A 23,754-nucleotide genomic window follows, 5' to 3' on the forward strand; every position below is an offset into this window, starting at 1 on the left:
AGTTATTCAAAATAAGTACCTACTCATAACTATGCAATTTTGGATACATCCCTTGTTTCTCAATTATCTGTCTGTTTCAAAATTCTGTTTCACAAGGTGCCTAGCTAGACAGCATTTATGTGTGCATCCCAAATATTTGGTTCCTTTCATAGCGATAGATAGTTTCGTGTGGTACCAGATATAATTTTTGATGTTGTAATGGGCATAATCGTCCTAGTTAGGCAGCATTTTTTTGCAGTATTTAACATTTCAATGTTTTTGTGGAGTTTTTATTCTCTAAACTTGAAAAATACAATTTCTCTATTGATTCGTTTTGAACATCAATGCGCAGAGACGCTGTTTAGTTTCGGTTACATTGGTTACTTAAAATGTCCTCGTTTTTGTGCATGGTGACCACACCGTAACACTTATTTATATTGCAACAAATAAATAAAAATAAATAAATGGTGATAATACCGCATATCGCGCTATTGAGCCACTCGAAATCACCGCAGGGGAAATTCCTTCACCACCTTCAGATGTAGAATTTGAACATTATGTCTCTGTTTGACGGTTTGAACATTCTTTGATTTGAATTTTATTGAACATGCTTCCTCTTGGATCAAACATTTTGAGAGATGTTTCTTTTTAATCTAATATTTTTTTTACTGATTTAAGCATTTTGAAAAAACTTTCTCTGAATTAAAGCCATTTGATCCATTTTTCCTCCCGAACATTTTAAATGTCTTTTCAATTTAGACGTAATTAAACAAAAATATTCTGTCTATTTTGAGTGGAATTTTTCTGGAATTGAATTCTCTTGATTCAAACATTTTGAAAATTCTAATTCTTCTAATCTTTCTTGAAACACAAATCTTTCAAATGCTTTGCTCATGATTTATCTTGAAAATTCGTCAAATGTCATGACCAATCTTCTCCTGAGGCACATTTTTATCTTTCCTGATGAATGTTACAGTGCAGCTCATTAGGTTTAGAGAATCTCTCTCTCTCTCTCTCTCTCTCTCTCTCTCTCTCTCTCTCTCTCTCTCTCTCTCTCTCTCTCTCTCTCTCTCTCTCTCTCTCTTTTGCATGCTCATGTTTTCTGTTTCTGGGTTTGGCCATGATTTATACTCTCTTCTCTTCCACTGCTGCATTGTCTAGTTTTTTTATTTTATTTATTTCTCTCTCTTTGGCCTCCTCTCGTACACCATTCTTTCAATAAAACTGAAGCTGGTCTGCCATCGCCAGAACTGAATTATCTCCTTTATCGTGTGAGAGATTCACAGCTGCAGACTCTCCGCAGAGGACACTTGTCTTCAGCCTGGGTGCTGATAGCCTAGGCAGCTTTCCAGATCACTACAGCATACACTAGTAGTGCCTGAGGTCTGGGTTTAGTATGCAGAATGTTAAGTAAAAACGGGACTGTCAAACCAGCTGTGATACTAGTTTATAATATTTGGCTAAATCTGTAAATGTGATCTCTTTAAAATCTCAAGACCGCAATGATATTAACAATCAAATGGAGATTTTGCTCAAGTCTCTTGATTCTCAGACTTTAACTTTAAAAAAAGACCAAATAATCTTACGTGTGTAAAACATTTTTTAATATATAATTTATGAACTTTTTTAAATATTTCTCTTCAGTAGAATGAGATCTCAAAAATATCTCAAATTGGGCTCACATGTGCCAAATATGCAATCAAAACTCAAGATCTCAATATGAACTACATTTTTCATCAAACTGCTCTCTACAAAAGTTTTCTGGCTTTGTACTTACACTGTACAGTTCGGAGCTGTAAATAAAACTACTCCAAAATTACTTCGTAAAATCTGTTGATCTTTGCCAATGGTGACAGTTTAAAAAATGGGAAAAAGCATTTCTAGTGTTTTTTTTGCCCGAAGTTACAGATACTTTAACATCTTTTTAGATTCAAATTCTTTAAAAAATATATTTTGGTGTCTTAATTTTTAAGGTACAATATGGTTAATTTTCATAGATATAGAGATCTCAATGTGGCTCCATGTTTAAATTGTTGAAGTCTACCGATTTTCTATATATAGCTAAAACAATTCATTCATTTTCTGTCAGGATAGTACATACATACATACATTCATACATACGTCATTCGATTTTAAAGAATAACAATCGAATGTCTTTGAAATTTCAGTCGATAGCATTTTTAAACAATGGCACTTAAAATTTTGATCTAAATGTTATTGCAACCATGTATAAATGAATGAAAATGCATATTTTTCAATTAAAGAGAAATTAGAGAATTAGTATAAAATACATTAAACTGCTCCATATAAAAAAACTCAATTTTGGAATAGAAAATGTAAGTCGCATTTCAATAGATGAAGAAATCAAACTTCATCAAATTTAATTTCCCTCAAAGAAAAACAGAATCTTCCATTTAGGCAAGACGAGCTTTACTTTGACTGAAGAAATCAATGAGCTCTTGTTGTAATGTTTGCCATTTCATTTCAAATGGAAGGAGCTGTATTGCTGTCGTGCTTTTTGTTTTCCCTTTGTTCACCGTGAAGTAAACCACTCTGGAACACATCAAGGCTATTTTGGGCTGCAAACGATTTTTTCCCATCAAATGCTGTCTCAGTTGTGGCTTTGGCATGGTTCGAGTCTCCCCCTAAACCCACTGGCCATCTCTGCTAGACTTCAGTATCACTCAGCTAACACACTTATGCAAATTAACCATGGTTTTAATATAGTAAAACTGCCTACCATTTGAATAATCGCAGTTTCAATGCAAATACCACGGTTAAACTAGGTTAGTGTAGCAAAACCATGGTAAATTTGAGGTTTTCAGGGTGTAACAGTAACCATGTTTTATTAGTAGTGAAACCATGGTTCATTTTGAATATTGAGCATTCTGCATTGTAGGAGTTTTCAACGTGTTCTAGTTTGTACCGAATCAGATATTCCAGTCATTTTCAATGTTAAAGTGCCCTTTTGTATCCCAGTGCAATGTTGTGTAAAGAACACGACTTTTTCGGGTCACGCGGTTGCCTTTCAATCGTCATTGAGAGGGTCCACTTTTGGACCTAGACTTTACTGAAGCATTTTATATACAATTCAAAGCATTTATTTTTTTATTTCAGGTCAAAGGAGATGTACTATCACTCTTTCTTACAAAAGAGCAGTGCATATCCATTTAAGACGCTTGCATCAACCTTCTAGATTATTATTTTTTTCAATCTTCACCATAATGATGAAATGTTTTTCCAATCTTTTAACGCATTTCAGCATCTAAAAGAATACATCGTTACTTTGCAGCAGCAAACTGTGTGGAGTTTTTCTCCCAAAAAAAAAAAGAAGCAAAAACACAGGTTCCTTGTATTAAATTGGTCTTTGACGCCAAGCTGCAGACCAAGTTTTTTCCGAATACTAATTTGCGTCTTCATCTGGGTGTTGATGTAGCTCAGCGTGTGCTTGTCCCCGTGGCGGAGCTGCATCCTCTTTGATGAAGACGCTTGTAAAAAGCATCTGTGACTGTCGAACATGTGGGTGTGCAATGACGAACTGCCACTGGGGTCCCATCCCAACTTCACGTCTCCGAAAAATGAAAAAAAATCATTGCTATTCCTTCGGCCTGAGCCCTGAAAGTGACACACAAAAAAAAAGCTTTTTGAAGATAAAAGCACATTCTTTAATAGTTTATTCGTAATTTTAACATTTCTAAATCCAATCTATATAATTATAAACAATAGTGTGGTACCTGGATGATGTATTTTTGTAGGTCAACTCAAAAGTCAGCATTACACTTGTTCCCTCGGAGAAAAAATAAAATAAAAAATTCTCGACAAATAATTTTTCCATTGGTTTTTGGATTATTGTACAAAATAAGGTATGTGACTAACAAAAGCTTATGATTCTTACATTTTTCATTGTGAAAAAAACAAAAAAAACATTAAAAAACCCCATTGACTTTCGGGATAATGAAACCGGAAGTCCTAAAATGCTCGTTTCCCAGTTTTAGCCTGTAAAAATATATTTTGCATAGTTTATTACAATATTTACTAAACCTGAATTAAGTAAATGATTTAAAAATATTTATCTTTAACAAATCTTCTTCTCAGTCTCAAGAAATGTAATTTGTGCGTACTTACAGCGTACATCACGATCCGCTCTCTTTCAAAATAACTTAATTGTTTTCGTGTGCCTGAAGTTCTCTCCGTCATTAAAAACCTCTTCTTGGCACATATTTAATGTGACTTTGAAATTAAATGTCAAATGTGAATCGTAACGCCTCCACTGTAATTTATTTGTGACATTCATAGCTCCTCGCGTATATTTTTTCCCTCAATAAAAGGAAGGGCAGTGGAAGAGGACACACAGTGCTTTGAATGTCCACAGATCCACCCACCAACTTTCACTTCACATAAGACCGAACGCATCCAGGTGTTTACAGGTTTATTTTGGCACAGTGTTCTGGTCAATACTGTCCCCTGTTATGTACACATTTGGACGAGAACCCTTTGTGAGGCATCTCAGAGCCTGCCAGTGAAAAAAGGGGCTATTGACTTTGCACACATTGTTAAGGTAAGTAGGCCATGACCTGCGGGCCGGGCATTATGCCCACTTTTGCCTGTTTGACTAACAGCCCAAACTTAAGAACAAGTCCACTTACTGTCTAGCAGGGATGGAGTGTGTAATTATTGGTCTGAATGATGCATTGTACAACATTCAATTAAAAACTAACCTTACTTTAATAGTAGTGTGAACGATGTGCTGACGCCAACGTGAGTATGCTTGTGATAGGTGCTATTTTCGATGATATGCTCCATGAATAACAAACTGACACTTCACTGTATTCACACATAATTCATTTAGAGACAAATCACCTGCTGCCATTTCAGATTGCTGCCATTTCATGAATGCATGTTTGCGTTCAGAATGACCTAGATTATAATTGAAATATATATAATTATATTTCATGCACATAGTTTATTTTCAAAAAGCATTATCATTTATCATCAGTATGATGTATACGTTACATTTTGATTCAAATATGGCAATGTTTTTTTTTATTTGACATGTTATGGGTCAAAATAAATTACTCATATAGTTAATTATCATAGAAAAACGTGCTTTTTCTTAAAAATAAAATGGAAAAGGGGAGAACCACTGCAATAAGAAAGTTCAGTGAAGTAAAAGACAGCAGAGGATGCGCGCGCTCACAGAGGAACATAGAGCAGAGCGCGCGCGGAAGGGACGAAGCTCGCGCTGTTGCAAAACGAGCGGTACAAATGCTCCCCAGTGAATTACTTCGACTGAATTTATGAAAATTGAACTTCTTAAAGTGCAGAGAACAGATTTGCAGTATGACAGAACCGCAAGAGCACATGACGCGAGGAAAATGTGGCGCCGTATCTTTTTCTGGCAACAGTTGAGACTTTTATACGGGCTATATTACGCTTCCCTGAGAGGGAGAATATGGAGAAATAGTATTTTACCGTCCTCATTCCCTGCAGCGCTGTATTTCAAACAGTTCGGATGAATCTGCAGATTCCTTTCCCGAGCGAATCGCGTCAGGAACAGAACACCGCGATGATTACTCGTTTTGGAGAGCACTGGAACGTTTAACGCGTCGCTTCTGAGGTAAAACTGCGCGTCAAACGTTCTCCAAAATGTGCCAAGGCGACGCCGCACCGAAACAACGCACGGAAGGACCTCTGAAAGAAGCCGGCAAGCTCTTCTTAAAGCACACGACCTTTCACGGATTAAGACACGTCTTTCTGAGCGGTTCGTACCCGCGCAGAGTCGCGTGGCTGCTGGCGTTTTTGACTGCGTTGGCGCTTCTCCTCACATGGTCCTCCAACCGGGTCCGATACCTGCTCTCGTCGCCGGTGTACACCAAGGCGCATATGGTTTACGCTAAACGCCTCGTATTTCCCGCCGTGACGATTTGCAACCAGAACATCATACTGCCGCGACGTATGAAAAAACCGGACATCTTTAGCGCGGGACGGTGGCTCGGGCTCTTCGGGAAAAATTGGCAGGTGTCCGCCGCGGTTCGAGACGCGCTCGCGTCGCACGATGACGGAACGAGTAGTGAGCCTCCCTGGTCACCGTTATCTCGCATACTGGACTTCAACCACTTTCTGCCCCCTCCTCGAGACTCTCAGCCCTCCATGAGGCAGTTATTGGACCGTCTGGGGCATCAGCTCGAGGAGATGTTACTTTATTGTCGATTTCAAGGGCAGCTGTGCGGACCGCGCAACTTTAGCACCGTAAGTGTGTTTATTCAACTTTAGGATAAAAACGATGAAATAATCGTTAATAGAAAGCGGTCTATTCGACGACATGTCAAGGTAAGGATAAAAGTAGGCTAAGGATTTGTTCATAATAGCTGCCATATTTCTCGTATAGCCTACTATTTTTGGAGTATGTATATTGTGTCTAATGTGCACCACGCAAATTTGAAAAATGTTCAACTAATTTAATACAAACTTTTGAGAATTTGTATGTAGCTACTGTGGAATACTATCCCACAATGCACTGCCTCTTGACATGTCCATTGTAACTAATTAACTGCAAGTAATTTCAGGTGCAATTTTGATATATTTTTTGACTATATACTGACTTGGAAGATAAACAGAATACTGCATGTTTGCCTACTACTTTTTTTTTAAATAGTAAAAGCACAAACTCTGGATACACTTTATTTGGTAACACTTTATTGTATATAGTGTCCTTGTTACATGTAGTTTCTATAGTAATTACTATAAATGATGCAGAATTACATGGAACTAACCCTAATCTTAATACTAACTCTATAGTAAGTACATGTACATAGTTAACTAGTATTACTCAGTTAAATGTATAATTACACTGTAACAAGGACACCTTAAAATAAAGTGTAACCCTTTATTTTAAGGTGACATATTTTAAAGTACATTGTATTTAAATAAGTACTGAGAAATAATGAACTACTTGTACTAGTTACAGTTAGGGTTTGGTTTAGAGTTAGTTGCTTGTAATTATGCACAATTTACTGTTGTTACTATGTAGTCATTAAGTTACATCTTAAAATAAAATGTTATCAAAACTCTTTATAGAGAGAGTACTGCTTTGTATATTGTGTACTTTGTAGTATGTGACATTTCCATTTGTCCAAAATGTGTAGTATACAAGAGCACATTGCATGGAAAAAATAGATCCCACAATGCACTTGACCTTTTCATTTCCTGAGTGACTAATGAACAGGAAACTCTGTCGACTGCATTTTAAACATCTCCACAATTTAGTCAGAATGCCATATAGGCATTTTTACACAAAATTGAAATTAATTATTTTTTGAGACGATGAATTTCGCTCACTGGATTAAACATACAAAAAAAAAAGATCACATGACAATGTTTGAAATATTTTATCATTGCACTCTCTCCTCTCATGCTAAAAATAGTAGGCAAATACATTATCTGCTACAGTGTATTCAGTAACACGTATGGTTGTGACCTACATGGCCTCAGTCTTGACCCCATTTATCTAGGTGACTGCTTGGTTTTAAGATCGCTTTATATGCAAAATTATATTTATCTCAGAAAACAAATTCAATGCCGCTCTCGTGTCATGTTGAACACATTTAGCAATGTGACTCCCGGGATATCATGTTTGATATATTGCATCTGGAGGCCCTCAGCATCCCAAGAGCCTTATCTGCAATCTCCTCGCGTCCAGGTCGCACGTAATTTAGCTAAATGTATGCAGCACGTCGCATTTGCTGTAGAAATTATGATCCGTCATCTTGACGAGGGCAATGCCCCGTGAATATCTTTATTCTTCATTCTGCTTAATGATTGCATTGCTAGTATGTGATTATAGTTGGGAAAAAAACGAGGAGACACAGTCAAGGTGTGTATTTGGGAAATTATGACTGGATTTATGCGGCTCGTTACTTTTTAACACTTCAATTTTGCATTATTTTTTTAGGGGAATTGCTGGTGTTCAGCATGAATCATTTGACTGTTGGGCTTGAAGCATTTTGACTTGATTTGTAGTTCAGCATCAATGCAGCTGCTGTGGTAAAAGGCCACTTTCCCTATGGGCTTGTTTCTTTTTAGTCAATACACACACACACACACACACACACACACACTACTTTAAACGTCTACATGTAGACAAAACTTTTGCTTTGTAATTCCACTTTTCTTTCCCCCGTTCACACATGAGCAGAGTCACTTTGTCTAGTTCAATTGCTGCACCTCTGCATGAGTGGAAAGAAGCTAAGTCGGTCTCAAGGGTCTATACAGATACACTTTCATTTAAATTGCATCTATCTTGTACTATCAGCACACTGTGAGTCTGAGATTGAAGCGTCAGTCGAGCTTGAAGTAAACTGTAATTATCCTAACAGTTCTCAACCACTCTGCATTTCTTCTCGCTGTAAAGGAGAATGAATTTTCAAACAGATTTAAGTGCACACTATTGGTAAGAAGGGATTGTAAGTGAGTTTGATGAGTCAGCTGATGTGATGGACTATAGGCCCCGTTTACACCTAGTATTAAGAATTGTTTTCGTCAATCTGATCACAAGCTAAGGACAGGTGTAAACAGTAGGGCTGAGTAAAAAATATTGATTTCTCGTTTTTAATCGATTCTAATTTTTACGAACCAACATCGATTCTTAAATCGCAAGAATCAATTCGGCTAGTCATCCTTGTTTCAGTTGATGAATGAATGGAACATTGTAGCGCGCATCCCATCCAATAAGTCGAAATAATATTTGTTTCTAATGATATGAAACAAAGTCTCAGATTACAAATTACGTCCATTTTCTTACAAAATTTGAAAACATAAATAGCGTTTTGGCGCTGTGGCGTGAGATCGCTCTGGTGCAGCTCAGCTCAAGAGGAGCAGCAGCGCATGATCTTCTCTTCCTCCTTATTAATACCAGTTACAGCGTGAAATAAACATGAATGAGCATCTAAAAGTGTGTTAAAAGATAGAGTACAACTTATCGAAATCCGTATCATGTCACATGGAATCGCTCAATCAGTGTTTCAACCGTGAAAGATGTCAAAACAGCTTGTAAACAATGTCATGTAATGTCACATTTACCTCAGAAAAACCATATCCAGTGACCATAAACTCGCTAGTGAGCTAGAAAAATGAACTCTAGAGAGGAGCATTTTGCTAAATATATGCACCATATTACATATTCATTATCATTTTTAATGTTCTTCAATATTTAATGCATGTTTGAATCAGGGCTCTCAAGTTTTAACAAAAGTTTGGAGTGAGATCTGTTAGGGAAGGAGCCACCCAAATATTTGCAGCAGCGGCCCCACCAAATTTGCTACAATTTTTGCTAGCAGTTTAATTTTAATTAAATTGTTTATAATTGACCAACACAAATGGAAATTATAACAATTGGTAAACCTGATAAAAGACAGACAAATTCATCCAAGTAAAATAAATAGTTATATATCAAAAATACAAATTTATCAAAAAATAAAATAAAATTTGACCTCAAACAACCCAACTGAACAGCAGTGCTCAATGTACTGTTGGTATGATTTTTTTCGGGTCTTCATGTTAAGTTAAAATTCCTCAATGGTTGTGTAAAACAACACCCTTTTTACCACCTCAAAAACAGCTCTGTTCACAACGACCCGTTTTGGTGCACGTCACTTTAAATGATAATGAGAAACAACTTTTTAGCATTTTGAGGATAAAAAAAATGAATGTATTTTTTCATTGATTGGTGGTTGTGTCCACGCACTGTAAAGACACATATGCCAACACCATATAAAAGTGAATTTTGCATCCGACGACGACCCCTTTAAAAGCAGTTGGAGTGTTTTTGACTGCATCAAAAATAATTTAGCACTAATTTGGCTATACTCCTCAACATCAGCTCTCACTGAGATCACAGGCAAGAGATTTCGTCCAGGAATCGTAAAATCAAAATGCTAAAAAAAATGTAGAGGTTCCTACTTCCACTCTTGTGTGTGCGCGTGTTGCCTATAACGAACGTGCTTGCAGCGGGAACACGTAATTTACTCGGAAACAACTAACTCTAATTTCTGATTGGCTGGTAGCTGGCATTTAACTCTGTATAACTCGAGACAGATGCTATGAACTCGGCCATGAATTGTACCTGATATGCGAAAGAATCAATATTGAATAGGAATCGGAATCGAATTGTGAAATTTGTGTCAATACCCAGCCCTAGTAAACGGGGTCTAAAACGTTTTGAGCTTTTCCACTTTCGACCACTTCCAGAGGTATTCGAAAACACATTAGACTGGATTGCTTTCGTAGTGTGAACTCTCATGTGGTCGAATGCGTTCAAACAGCCACAAAATACGTCTACTCTCCGCCTACTGACCTAATGCATAAACATTATGGGAAGTGCACTAGATAACTGTCAGCTGGAGACCCAAGTTTGGTCTAAAGATGATAAGCATACCAAGCACAATGTTCTCTCAGCATTCCTGATTTCTAACACACACTCACAGCGTTCGGCTGGTCTTGCGTCCGTCAGAGCAGAAACTAAAGCTGCTGCTCTCCGTTTGTTTTTCCGTCGTCTCTTTTCACATCCATATGTAAATTGCGTGAGCTTATTTCATCCATTAGATCGAAAGATCTGAAATAGCCCATACATTTACCCGTCCATAGACCCTCTCCTTGAAGAAATCAGGACTGAAGTGGTTGAAAGTGGACAAAAGAGACGGATTAAATTCACAATTTTACAATTCATTGGCTAAAGGGGTTAAAATAATATTGTGTTATGTTATATTGTGTAATGCTGTGTATGGTGTTATGTAATATTAATAATTGTTGATGTATCTACCTTAAGATGAACTGTGGTGTGAAAAACTTTACTCAAAGTGTCTAAAAATTATGACATACTTTTAATGAATCATTCATAGTGTTCTCTCACCCTCATATTTTCTGACGTATCTCTAGTTGTATTATTAATATGACAACATTTTGCTTTGCATTCCTCAGTTTTTCATGAGAGATGATTTGAATGAGTATGGACATCTCAAGGGAAAAGCCGCTTGTCTGCTGACTTCACTACTGTGCTGCAGGTGGATTGAATCATTGAGAATCAATGAGCCTTTGGCTCTAAAGGTTGGAGTCCAGTGTGGAGACCTATCTGAGAGATTGAACTGAGATGACATTGAGAGATTGGAGCCTGTGTTTCTGTCCACAGGCAGACCACTAACAGATAAATCGTAAGCCCTTTAGCAGGCCTGGTGGTCCTAAATTGGCCATATTACCTCTCCATTACATCACCGAGTCTGCTGTCGATGTGTGCGACAGCCGTCAATAGAGGAGCCGGTATTGATTTTTGTGGGCAACTTCAGTTGAGGCACACCCTGTGGCCATCTTTGTGCCAGTATTGATCGCTGTCAGACTGGGAACACTAACCTCTCAAACCTAACAAACACTTTAGCCTTTAAGATCAAACCCACACACAGCTACCTGGAGACCAAGGGCTCTTCCGACTGAAGCTGAACCTTTAGTCTGAATACTCAATTCATTTATAAATAGAAATTCTGTCTCCAAAAATGCACCATAAAAGTAGTCCATTTAGCTTTTACACTATATTCCAAATATTGTAAAGCCATAATATGGATTTGTTTGCATTGTGATAGCCGTAGATGGTTATTTAACCATTTTCATTAATTAAGGGTTTAAAATTGGGTCTTTTCTTGAGGGAAAACTATAATTCATGCAACGTGAGAACAGATTTGTGTAAATTGTTCGCAAAACCATGCTAAGTTAACCTGTCATGTTCAATTGAGTGATTCGCATATTCTGCCCACATTTTATGACTGAAGATTGTCTGATTTGGAAAGCATGTGACATGTTCAACAGCTTGACTTTGGCATCAATGTTCTTATATAATTTAGTGGTTTTCCGATTCAGCAGCATTGATCTGATCCGTTGTGAAAGCGCAGCGCCATCGTACTTCTGAAGCCACCAGCTGCGGCAAAACGGACAGTGAGTTGTGCAGCTTATTAGACACGCAAGCTTTGCAATCAAAGTCTTTTGACAACTCTGACAAACAGCTTTAGCTTGCTAGGAGCTCGCCATGGTGCGCGGGCAGCCCTCGAGCGGGCGGCACGGTGCCATTTGGGTCTCAGTGAATTATTCATTTCAGAAGGCGCAACTGTCATTGCGCTGATCTTGATCAGTACTGATGGGTATATCAGTCACGCTCGCGAGACACCGGAGCCGCGTCTTCTTCAGCAGTCTCACTTCTATCACGGTGAAGTGGAAGCTAATAGTGACGTATCGTCTTCTATTTCTGGCCCTGCTGCGTAAGGTGGATTGTGAAATTGCTTTGTGGAGTTGCAGGCATGTGGAAGAAAGCATTAAATAAATAAATAATGTTTTTTTTGTGTGTCTCGGGTTGCAAGAAAAAACAATGCAATTTTAAAATAACTCTTTCACACTTCATATTTCATGATAGACTTTTTCATAGTTTCTGCCTCCTTTTGTGTTGATAAATATGTTGTGTTTTTTGAGTGGGTATTAAAATACTGCCACCTATAATGGAACAGATTATGTTTCACCTTGTACAATATTTCCTTTTACATGCATTTTGTTATACGTATAAGTTCACAGACACACACACACACACACACACACACACGTATACTGTTATATGGTAGGTGGTGCTATTACACATCTTTTGAAAGATTACTGAATCTCCAGATCAAGCGAGGAAGAAGAAGCAGAAACAAGCGTTAGTATATGTAAGCAGATGCATATGTAAAATAGCATGATCATCAACATTAAACAGCATATAAATCAAAACTTCCTAATGTTACTGAATAAAATGTCGACTCAGGACGAGCGATAGGACTGTGAAGCTTTGGGGGTGTTGATGGACTCAATCTACTGTTTGGATCATCATTCTGAATCCGATGGATGTAGTCATTGACAAAAAAGTTTTTTCTCAAAATTATGTTTTTTTAATGAAACACCCACATTCAAGTGTTGATAAAAATAAGAATGCATGAAGCTATAATAAAACGGTGTGTGTTTGTGTGTGCGTGCGTGTGTGTGTGTGTGTGTTGAAAAGCAGAGGGTCTGTTCTTTCTTTTGATGTATTGCATGTTCAGCTATTCATACAACATTCTGGGGGCCATGACATTTTTGTGAAAATGATTTTTTTTTTAAAGCTGGTGGTGGCTGGAAACTTTTTTTTTTTTAAGTGCTGGCGGGGAAAGAGTTAAAAAGATGTGACCGTCTTCATTGCATTTTAAAGTACTCATGGCTTTTTACGCAGATAGATTTTATTTTCAAAGAAATCGCTGATTAAGGCTGTGAGTTCTCCGCGCCTCCCCTGTGATTCAGTTCCAGTCAACTGAGTCTTTGAACAGCGTCTGCCAACTGACAGCGTCCTACTGGGAGATCAGAGCGCTTCGCTCCCTCAAACTCCCCTCAGCAGCCAGAAAGTTTTAAAGCCGTTTCATTTTTCATAAAGTCCCGTTACAAAGGACAGAAATGATCATGTATTATTGATGTCTTCATTCCCAGTGGAGGCTGTTCTCTTGTATTAAAGCAACAGAGACACACAAGATGCTTTCGCACTAAAAATTTAACGCACCTTAGAGCTCAGTTTGAGTGCATTACGTATTTGGTAGTGTTGTTTCGGTGAAGCATCACCAGTACTGTTGCTCTTAGTGACGTGTTCAAACCCTTAAAGGGGTGGTAAAATGCCCTTTTCACAAGATGTAAAATAAATCTCTGATGTCCCCAGAGTGTGTGTGTGTGTGTGTGTGTGTGTGTGTGTGTGTGTGTGTGTCTGTGTGTGTGTGTGTGTGTGTGTGTGTGTGTGTGTGTGTGTGTGTGTATGTGTGTGTGTGTGTGTGTGTGTGTGTGTGTGTGAAGTTTTAGCACAGAATACCCCAGCGTTTTGTGCCTGGCCCTTTAAATGCAAATGAGCTGCTGCAGAGGGCGGGGTTTCAAGAGCTCAGTGTGTTAGCAGCTGCGATTACTTCACGCAGACACACTAACATGATAGAAACTGTTCTGCCTTTAATGTTAAAACGGAGTCAGACAAAGATGGAGAGACTCAAGAATAAGTGACAACATGTAGAAGTAACAGGACGTCTCTGAATGGTTAGTTGATGAATTAATGTTGCTGATGTGGAGTTAACTATCAGTAACAACTATCTCAATTTTTGTGCTGAAAGTTAGGGATCTTTAACAACCAGTCCTATTAAGAATCATTCAATTAGCATATTCTGTCATGGTAATCTATAAATCGCTCGTATAGGAACTGTTGTGAGATGCACACAGAGTGACTTTCTATTGCATGTGAAAAGATGGATGCTAAAGTTTGACCTGACTCACAAATGTACTCTTATACAACAACTCTTCCTCTTCTCAACATGGACTGCGTGTTCTGGGGGCGGGGTTTATGTACATTTTAGGGTTGGTGATGTCACTAACCTGGGAGGAATGTCGTGTAGTCCCCACCAGCCGTTTGTTATAGTCCATTTCTTTAAAAGCAAATATCTTCCTTTGCTTTGAACTTTGAGCGTTGTAACTTTGCAGATGCTGTTTATGCTCAAACAGCAACATTACACACTAACTAAAGTTAGAAAAGTGAAATTATAATCAACCACCCCTTTAACATAAAGTATTTTAAGTATTTTATAAATGCTGACAAAAAAACGAATGAATTTCTGTCCTCAAAATAACTCGAAAATAATCCAGTAAGGCATGTACAGTGTGTTCCTGACTCATTTTCCTTGTAGAGCGGCTTGTGAAGCCTTCTGGCTATTGTAAACATTTTCAAAAGCTTTGTTAGCATATAAAGGTCGTCATGAAGGCACGTTCTTTCGAAATACCAAGCAGGCACAGGCGCTCACAGGAAACTTCATTGTGAAGTGTCTCAGAAAGACTCCACAACACTTTCCACTAGCAGCGACTCTTCTGGGTCCCAAGGTCAACGTCGCCCTAACCAACTACTCTGTGTTGCCACGGTTACCACAGCAACTCGTCTTGGCAACAGCCTTGCTTATGTTTGCTAAACGATTCATAGGCTGTTATTTCATCAGGAGTAGTTAAGATGTTGAAGAAGCTCTGGAGCACTTATTATCGGTAATGGCAAAAGGGAACAATTGCTGAGATGCATTTAAACATGTTTGTTTGGAAGAGGCAAGTGCTTTTAAAAGCATTTTTGTGGATGTTCTTTTAGGGCATCATATGTGCTTTTTGAACATTAAAATCGATTATTTAACTCTGTTTGATGCCCCAAATGCTGTTTAGGTAAGCAGCTCACAAGTTTTTGAGATATGGCCTATAATCACCCAAAAATGAAAATTCTGTCATCATTTACTCATCCGCAAGTTGTTACAAACCTGTATCAGTTTCTTTCTTCTGTTGAACACAAAAGAAGATATTTTGAAGAATGTCGGGAACCAAACAGTTGATGGACCCTATTGACTTCCATAGTATGGAAAAAAATATATAATGGAAGTCAATGGTCATCAACTATTTGGTTACCGTCATTCTACTAAATATCTTATCTTTTGTGTTCAGCAGAAGAAATAAATTCATACAGGTTTGGAACAACTTGAGGATGAGTAAATGTAGAGCGAATTTTCATTTTTGGGTGAACTATCTTTTTAACTGAACTATCACTTGCCCAACTGGGACAGTGCTAGGGTTTTTGATCATGTATAAGTATTTATTTTATGCATTGCAAACTTAAACATTTGGTTTTCTGTGGCATTTGGTTGTGAATGTTTGCTCTCAAGTTTTCATTTGGGTGAAATTATGAAATTTTACAACAGATTATGAATATATTTCTGTCTTAATTATAATATTGATACTATAAAATATGATTTGTAAGTGTGTACAGTGTTCTATAATTAACACAAATAAGTACATTTACCATTTATTTCATTTAAAAAAATAAAGAAAAGTGTTGTGGGTTTGTTTTGTTAATGGGCCTTGTGTCGCTAATTCTGAACATGATTCTTTTACTGTATTATTCATTGCAATGCGTCAGTTTTGGCATTTTTTTATAGCATGTTTAAGGATTCTTAAGCATAGACTCATCTCTAATCTCATAGAAACTCTTTTTTTTTTTTTTTTTCTCGCCAGGGTGTGTATAAATGCTCCATCTGTGCATTAGCTGAATCAACCATTCATCTGTCTGATATCTGACAAACTGATATCTGACGCATCTTTTAATGTCTTTGAGAGGTTTCTATCTCAAAGAGCAAGCTGTCTGTAACACGTGTTGCATTTCTTTCACATTGATGTCACTCCCTGGAGAGCTGCTGCCATTTTCTTTCGTTGCTATGTTTTCTAAAGATGTGGCCGTTTCATTTCCTCCACACTGAAATGTCTGGTATTTGTCCACGATGGTAATCAGGTGGTCCCGCAGCGAGGTTGTGTTTCTGAGACGCCACACTCTCCATATCCTGCTGTCTGTGATCTGATTAGATGTCCATTAGTTCAGTTTCAATTAAGACTGGCGGCATGAGCACCTCTGCCCGAGAGTAGACCACGTCTACTTACAGATGCTCTATAATTAATCAAACCATTTCCTGAAACCTGACTTGAAAGCGGGAAGTGCAACTGAGTCATTCCTGTTGCGAAGTACCTTTGAACTCGAACTTTAATGAATACACTTCTGTTGGCATTTAAGATGAATATAAAGGCTTTCATAAAATGAACACCTCAACTGTATTACTTATAACTAGACTGTCCACTACACTTATATTACTTATAACTACACTGTATTGACAAGTATTTGTTGAATTTATGTGGCTGTGATCACTAGAAAAATTTGTAACATAATTCTGTCCATTGCTTGCTTTTGACGAGTGAGAAAAGTGTAACAAGACAAATCATTAATCCATCATTGCTAAACAATTGTGTCTGTTTATTTCAGATCTTCACACGCTATGGAAAATGCTACACATTCAACTCGGGACAGGACGGACGGCCACTGCTGGTCACTATGAAGGGAGGGATGGGTAATGGCCTGGAGCTGATGCTGGACATCCAGCAGGACGAGTACCTGCCCGTGTGGGGAGAGACCGGTACGACTCACTAACCCCAGTAATCTCATGTGTCTTCTCTGTTTTAGATGAGATCCCATCACACTGACCGGCGCAACTGTGAACAATTGCCTCATTCGTGTCTGTTTTTACGTCTCCTAAAGAGCTGTAGAAGAGATTAAGTTAATAATTGCATTGCATCTGGGTTGAACCATTATTTCCCCTGAAGAATGAAAGGGCTGTCACGATTCCTCGATTAAATTTGAGTACTCGATTTAAAAAAAATCCTTGATTGCAATTTACCCGTGTCGAGTAACCGGCAAAATACCAGAAGTTGCTCATTCCACGGACAAGAATCCATGAACCCAATTATTAGACCGTTTTCTAAGGCTGCACGATGTATTACAAACATTTAAAAACCATACTGTAACATAGTGATATTGTGAATTCACAAAGGCTGCGATTCAATTAAATAAATATATGCGCTGCAGGTTCAATATTAAATTGTTTGGAAGTGTGTAGGTTAAGTGTGTCTCAGAGCAGCTCCGCTCACAGTAATTGCTGCTTATCATTTACATGCGTGGAGCGTCTCAAACTCCATCTCTGCTTATGCTGTGAGTTTATCTGGGAACACAATATGCGCCACTTCATCAGATTTGTAATATAAATCATTTATAAACCTACAGTATGCCAACACAGGAGACTGCGTCAATGTATTTCTAAATATGCTGTAGTGGCTGTAGTATTATTTTCGTAAAAAGTTGGCCAAATGGTAAAGGTTAAGTAAACATTTGAATTAAATGTTGTTTGGCCAATATTAAACAAGGATTTGATCTGCTGTAAAGTGTAACAACAACAGGCTCCCTCTACAGGCATTTGTTATAATACATAATGTACATAAGACGATTGTTTATATTATGTAGGCTTTATTATGTATTTTAACAGTGTTGTTCTTAACCATACGATTACTTGCTTTTGATACTTTATTTGAACCAAATATTGTTGCCTCATTTGTATTATATGTGTATTTTAAGTCATTTTAAAGGCTTAGCTCTTTGCTTAGGTCTATTTTATTACCACAAATGATACCCGGTTACCTGATTCATCGCCATAATAATCGACCGATTACTCTTAGTAAAATAACAGTTAGTGTCAGCCCTACTTTTTTTCAGATCTTTATCCGTCAGATCAACAGTTCTCTAGTTTTACACTTCTGATTCACCAAGATAAATTCACACTGTAATGATTCCAGCTGAAACTCTTGGGAATGCACTCATTCTTCCAAGCAGATTTGCATAAAAGCTGTCTAAACGTCAATAATCTTCTTATGAGGGTTTAGTTTAGGATTAATCTTTGTTTGCTAGACTTGGTTCTCTGACTTTAATATTAATCAACAGGTTAAACTGAAAGGACTGTGAATGAACTGTTAAATGATGCCGTAAAGCTCACCGCAAGGGACAGAATTAATGCAAATCAATGAAAATACTGCTAGTGGGCATAGACACGCAGAAACACTTGCACATTAGCTCTGTTCCAAAACATAGCGTGAACCCCCTACATGGATAGCTCCCTTTTTAGGCAGTATCCTAACTGAAAAAAAAAATGGTTTGAAACGCTCGACTAGAAGATTCAATGGACTTTATTGTTAGTGTGTTGCTAATATTGAAACAAATATAGGCAAAATAATATATTTTTATTAGATTAAACCATTTTCATTAATCCATTTTATGCCTTAAAGTTACCCTGTAGTCAATAATTTTATCTCTTAAAACTCACCTTTGATCACCAAAATTACATATTTAAAAATGTTTTTCCTTGAAAAAAATCCATGCCTTAAAATAGCTTGAAATAACGTGCGGTGCTATGAATATGCAAATGAGCCCCGCCTCCACTCACTCACAGCAGCTCAGAGATCCACTCGTTGACGATCACACGTTGACCTGGTTGGTTACAAGGTAGTTTGTGACGTCAGAAACACCAGCGATTTCAAACCGCATTTTTGAGACTGTCTTGTTTCACTGCAGTTTTAAGGAGGGAATACTCAGCAATGCTGTTGACTTATGAATTTACACATGGTTTTGTCTTAAAGCATAATAAAAACACCACATAGACATATAAACAACATTAAAAGCTGGATTTTCATCACAGTGGGACTTTAAAGAAACAAAGATCAAGGACTTGACCAAAATGAGATATCTTAAAAGATTCCATAATTAGGCTAGATGGTCTTTTTTAGTAGATTATGTCATTTTTATTAATACTTTTCAGTAAACGAAGGGGAAGTTTGTCTTGGCTTGTCTGCCATATTTAATAGTTTTTTAAAGTTTATTCTGGGATAATAATACAGGCTATGTTGCCTTAAAGAAAGAAAGACAAAGAATTTGGCCAAAATTAGGTATCTTAGAAGGATTCATAACTATGTATGACTTTTTAAAATGCTGTCTAGGTAGGTACGGAGATCACTTTTGGAACAGAGCTCTTGACATAAACCGACAATAAAAACTAGATCAACACTCAGCAGAACAGTTTATCAGACTGAGCCATAAAAAAGCGAACAAGCACAACACTGCAGTAAACAACAACAAGTGACGTGGGACGGCTGAAGGTCAGAATGCTGCGAGGAGAAATCGTCTGTGACCTTTCCAGTAAAGTTCAGTCGGATTCGAGCACTCGAGATTCATAAAGTGACGTCAGGCTGGATCCCATTGATCAGAAAATGGCAAAGATACAAACAGCTGCAAGTCCGCAAGCCAATTACATGTGACGCAACACGTCCAGTGAAACTCACTCGTGTCTGTCTCTCAGTGGGACCCATTTAACAACTTCACACCTCTGTAATTGAAAAGAGAGAGGGGGTAGATGGGAAACCCTGCACACCTGCCTCTGCCACCACCCGACATTTACCGAGATTGTTTTTATAATGCTGTGATTTCCCGAAGAGTTCTGCTCGCGCTCCTTCAAATTTCTCCACACGGCAGGTGCTCTCTGAGGTCTCGGATATCTAATCACATCCTGCAAGCAGCTCTCTGGTTACTCGGGTGAGAGCTGTCCTGAAATCTTTTCCACAGCTGACTGGATTTCACCGTAATTACAGAGCACCTGTCTCGAAGTCCTGACAATGCTAGGCTCCTTCAGATACACTGCACTGCTTTTCACTCTACACTTAACCCAGGGTTAATGTCTTTTTAACCTTGAGTTAATACACGTGTCACACTTTTAACCCTGGGTTATGAAACGCTGCCAACCCTGAATTAGACACCAAAGAGGTACAACATGAAACAATGCAGTGCTAGAATGTTTTGGCCAGGCGTTTAGCATCAGAAAACCAATCATAAACTTGCCAAATTAAATACTCATGAGCTTTATAGTCTCAGCAACTTTTACAGATGTTTTGAAGTTTCAGCATCTGAGGAAAATAGTTTAAAATGTTGAACAGTGAGAGGAAACGTTTTACCGGTGAGTCAAGTCTTCACTTTGGATCAACGTCGCTTTGTTTTATGTTTTTTTAAATGCTAAAACTGTTTAAATGGTCTCAGGCCTGGTTTCACAGACAGGGTTTAGATTAAGCTAGGATTAGGCCTTAGTTAAATTAGGACATTTAAGTAGAAAAAAACATTACAGGTGTGGATCTTGAGACAAAACAATTGCACTGACATATTTTGAGATATGTCAGTGCAAGTTGCTTTCAGTTAAAACAGCTCACACATGCACTTTAGTCTGGGACTAGTTTTAAGCCTTGTCTGTGAAACCGGGCGTCAGACTTCGACTTCACCAAATGTGGTGTACTTTCCTCAGACAAATAGTTATTAAAGCCAGTTGAATGCTCATTTTGTCCTGTACTTTGTCCAGTCTTTTAATTATGTTTACATTGTAAAATCTTGAAGCCTGACTAGTCAAGATTAATTACAAACACAGGATTGAGTTAAGCAAGGGCTGCTATTGACTGTAAACTGAGTTCATTCTGTCTGCTGGATGATCCTCTCTCTCTAGATGATCTGGTAATATACAATTCATTAAACAGGACATCTGTGAGTTCACTGTTTGGCTGTATAATTTCCCCCATGTTATTCTGTTGGTGTTATAATGATCACTAAGCAGATGTTTAAAAGGCAATAAAACAGGTGGGAGACGTCTGAAACTCCTCTGTGTAGATGATGTGTTTGGAAACCGCATTTGTAACAACAGTCATTAGCAGTGTCACATGTGGGCCGATTAGTTGACTGAATGAGAATCCAGCAGGCTGTGGAAGAAAGCCAGCGTTTCGATGGTAATATGCTGATTTAAAGCATTTAAATGAGGCCGGGTATAGTGTCAAACGCAGCCTATAATCTGCGCTAACACCCTCAAACGTGTTTGCTCAGCTGTCCATAGAGAAACCTGAAGATTATTCCTGTTTACAGTCTATGGGTGACACATGGCTAAATGTCAAAATATTACAGACGTCAAGCTGTTTGAAATATCTGGAGACTAGTCTGTTTTCCATGCCAGCTTGTTTTTGGTTTGTTTTCCTTTTATATTGCCTAATGTCTTTTCTCATTTTGAAAATTGTTGTTGATTTCCTGTTTGCTAATTTGTGTTGTGCACATAAACTGTGCCCGCAATGTTCTCTTGTTTAGAGCCAAATGTTTAAACTCAACCTTATTTGTTGCTTTATGCAGTGTTTTTTCTCAATCACTACATATTGTAATGATCTAACATGCTGTTTTATTCATACTGGACGTGGGACATTTCTACTTTTATCAAAGCGTCATGTGGTAGAAGAATTTGTACTTATTTTATGCTTTTTTTTAAACTTCCCAATGGTCTCCTAATATTTGCAAACAACCGTTGTTGAATATTGAATGTTTATACTTGCATTATTGCATTGTTTTATTGCTATAGTCACATTGGTTTTGTAGAAGTCAATGTTTTTAGGGTTCTTAGTTTGAATTTAGTTTGTCTACTTAGTAGTCACACCATTGACTTTCTTCATACAATCTTCTTTTACTTTTTCAATAAAAAAGACTCTGGGGTTCAACTTGAGTCTGTTTGATGCTGTGATATAAACTGAAAGAGCAGCCCATCTGATCTGATATCATCTGTTCTTCTGAGACACCTGCGTTGAGTACATGTCTCAGTCTTCATGTCTCATTTTCTCTCTCTCTCTCAGATGAGACGTCGTTCGAGGCGGGAATCAAAGTCCAGATCCACACGCAGGATGAACCGCCTTTCATCGATCAGCTGGGATTCGGAGTGGCTCCAGGCTTCCAGACGTTCGTCTCCTGCCAAGAACAGCGGGTACCAAATGATTGTTCTTTTTTGTCAGTTTCTCAGTTGCTGGACTCGTCTCAAAGCGCACAGGACGCCGATTGTGTCGGTCTGTTGTTTTAGTGCTTGGTTTTGGTTTTTACAGCTGCTTGTTTTTATTCATTTATTTGTTTGTTTTTGAATGCATTAATGTGAAGTAGCACGACTCCATTTCAGAAAATTCTGATTGGCATCATGACATTATTTTTTTTATGGAAATTAATGAATTTTCAACCCAAATTCTCAAATTGTCCTTATATGTGACCCTGGACCACAAAACCAGTCATAAGTCGCACGGGTATATTTGTGGCAATAGCCAACAAAACACTGTATGGGTCAAAATTATTGATTTTTCTTGTATGCCAAAAATCATTAGGATATTAAGTAAAGATCATGATCCATGAAGATATTTTGTACATTTCCTACATTAAATAAAAAAAATAAAAAAAAATTGAGTGGATGCAGCACAATCGCCAACAGAAATTAAAACCTTTAAAGGCGATTTTCTCAATATTTCGATTTTTTTGCACCGTCAGATTCCCGATTTTCAAATAGTTGTATCTCGTCCAAATATTGTCCTATCCTAACAAACCATACACCAATGGAAACCCTACTTATTCAGATTTCATTTGATGTATAAATCTCAATTTCAAAAAATGTACACATAAGTCCAGGGTCACATATTTTATGAAAAGGATTCATATATAATGGTAGTAGTTGTTATACTGCCTTTAAGGTTATTTTTGAGAATAACAAGACTATGTTTGTTTATGAGGTGAGCTATGATGTGGACAGCTTTGTGAGATTCACCCAAGAAGAAATTTGGCCTCCCACCACCACAAGCATGATTTGATTTTCAAATGAGAGCAAACGGCCGACACAGGTCGACCCTGCTGTCTGGAATAAATATTATTTATTTATAGGATTCTCAGAATCCATGTATAATTTTTATGAAGGCCACGTCATAAAATAAAAACAGCAGCTTTGTTTCTGTGAGCGAAAGAAAGAGGTGAAATCCACGCATACGCGATCAATAAATGAGCGTCAAAGAGACGGGCAGGAGATCTGACTCGCTACAGACAGACAGAAAGCTGGTTGATATGCACAGACGGCTCCCTGCTCCTTGTAATTGGAGGTCAGTGCATCTCCCATGTGTGGTGGATTGATTTCAGTAACATTTCCCCTCATTTATTTCCCTCTTACACAAAGATCAAGTCTGCGTCTCCAGATGCATCACCAAGATTCAATGTCACTGGCTTTTACAGGATTAGCATCCATCTCTGTCTGTCGCTCTTGTCGTGGTTCACACAGTCAGCGTTTAGGATTGACAGCCGAATTTGCTAATGGATGCGGCGCTCAGATTGCCCTGGGCCGACAGGAGCAGATCGAATAATGTCTGCATGGACATCTGAGTTAACTTAAGTCAATCCACTTCAATTACTCAAATAACGTCTGCAACCCTACAGGCAGATAACTAGATCTC

The 23,754-nt window shown here is 37.9% G+C and overlaps 1 protein-coding gene across 6 annotated transcripts in view; it reads left to right on the forward strand.

Moving 5' to 3' along the window:
• The window catches only part of asic1b (acid-sensing (proton-gated) ion channel 1b), a 190,953-nt gene that overhangs the window by 145,353 nt on the left and 21,846 nt on the right, over positions 1-23,754 (forward strand). For 4 of the 6 annotated variants that reach the window (XM_079594243.1, XM_079594245.1, XM_079594242.1 and 1 more), the window contains 2 exons: positions 16,877-17,027; positions 22,135-22,262. In XM_079594243.1, the coding sequence (XP_079450369.1) occupies positions 16,877-17,027; positions 22,135-22,262 (279 nt within the window). Of the gene's footprint in view, positions 1-5,139; positions 6,229-16,876; positions 17,028-22,134; positions 22,263-23,754 lie in introns of those variants that run through there. The other 2 variants (XM_079594244.1, XM_079594241.1) reach the window with 1 other exon arrangement.

This window comes from Phoxinus phoxinus, assembly GCF_949152265.1.
Source record: "Phoxinus phoxinus genome assembly, chromosome: 20".
NCBI lineage: Eukaryota > Metazoa > Chordata > Actinopteri > Cypriniformes > Leuciscidae > Phoxinus > Phoxinus phoxinus.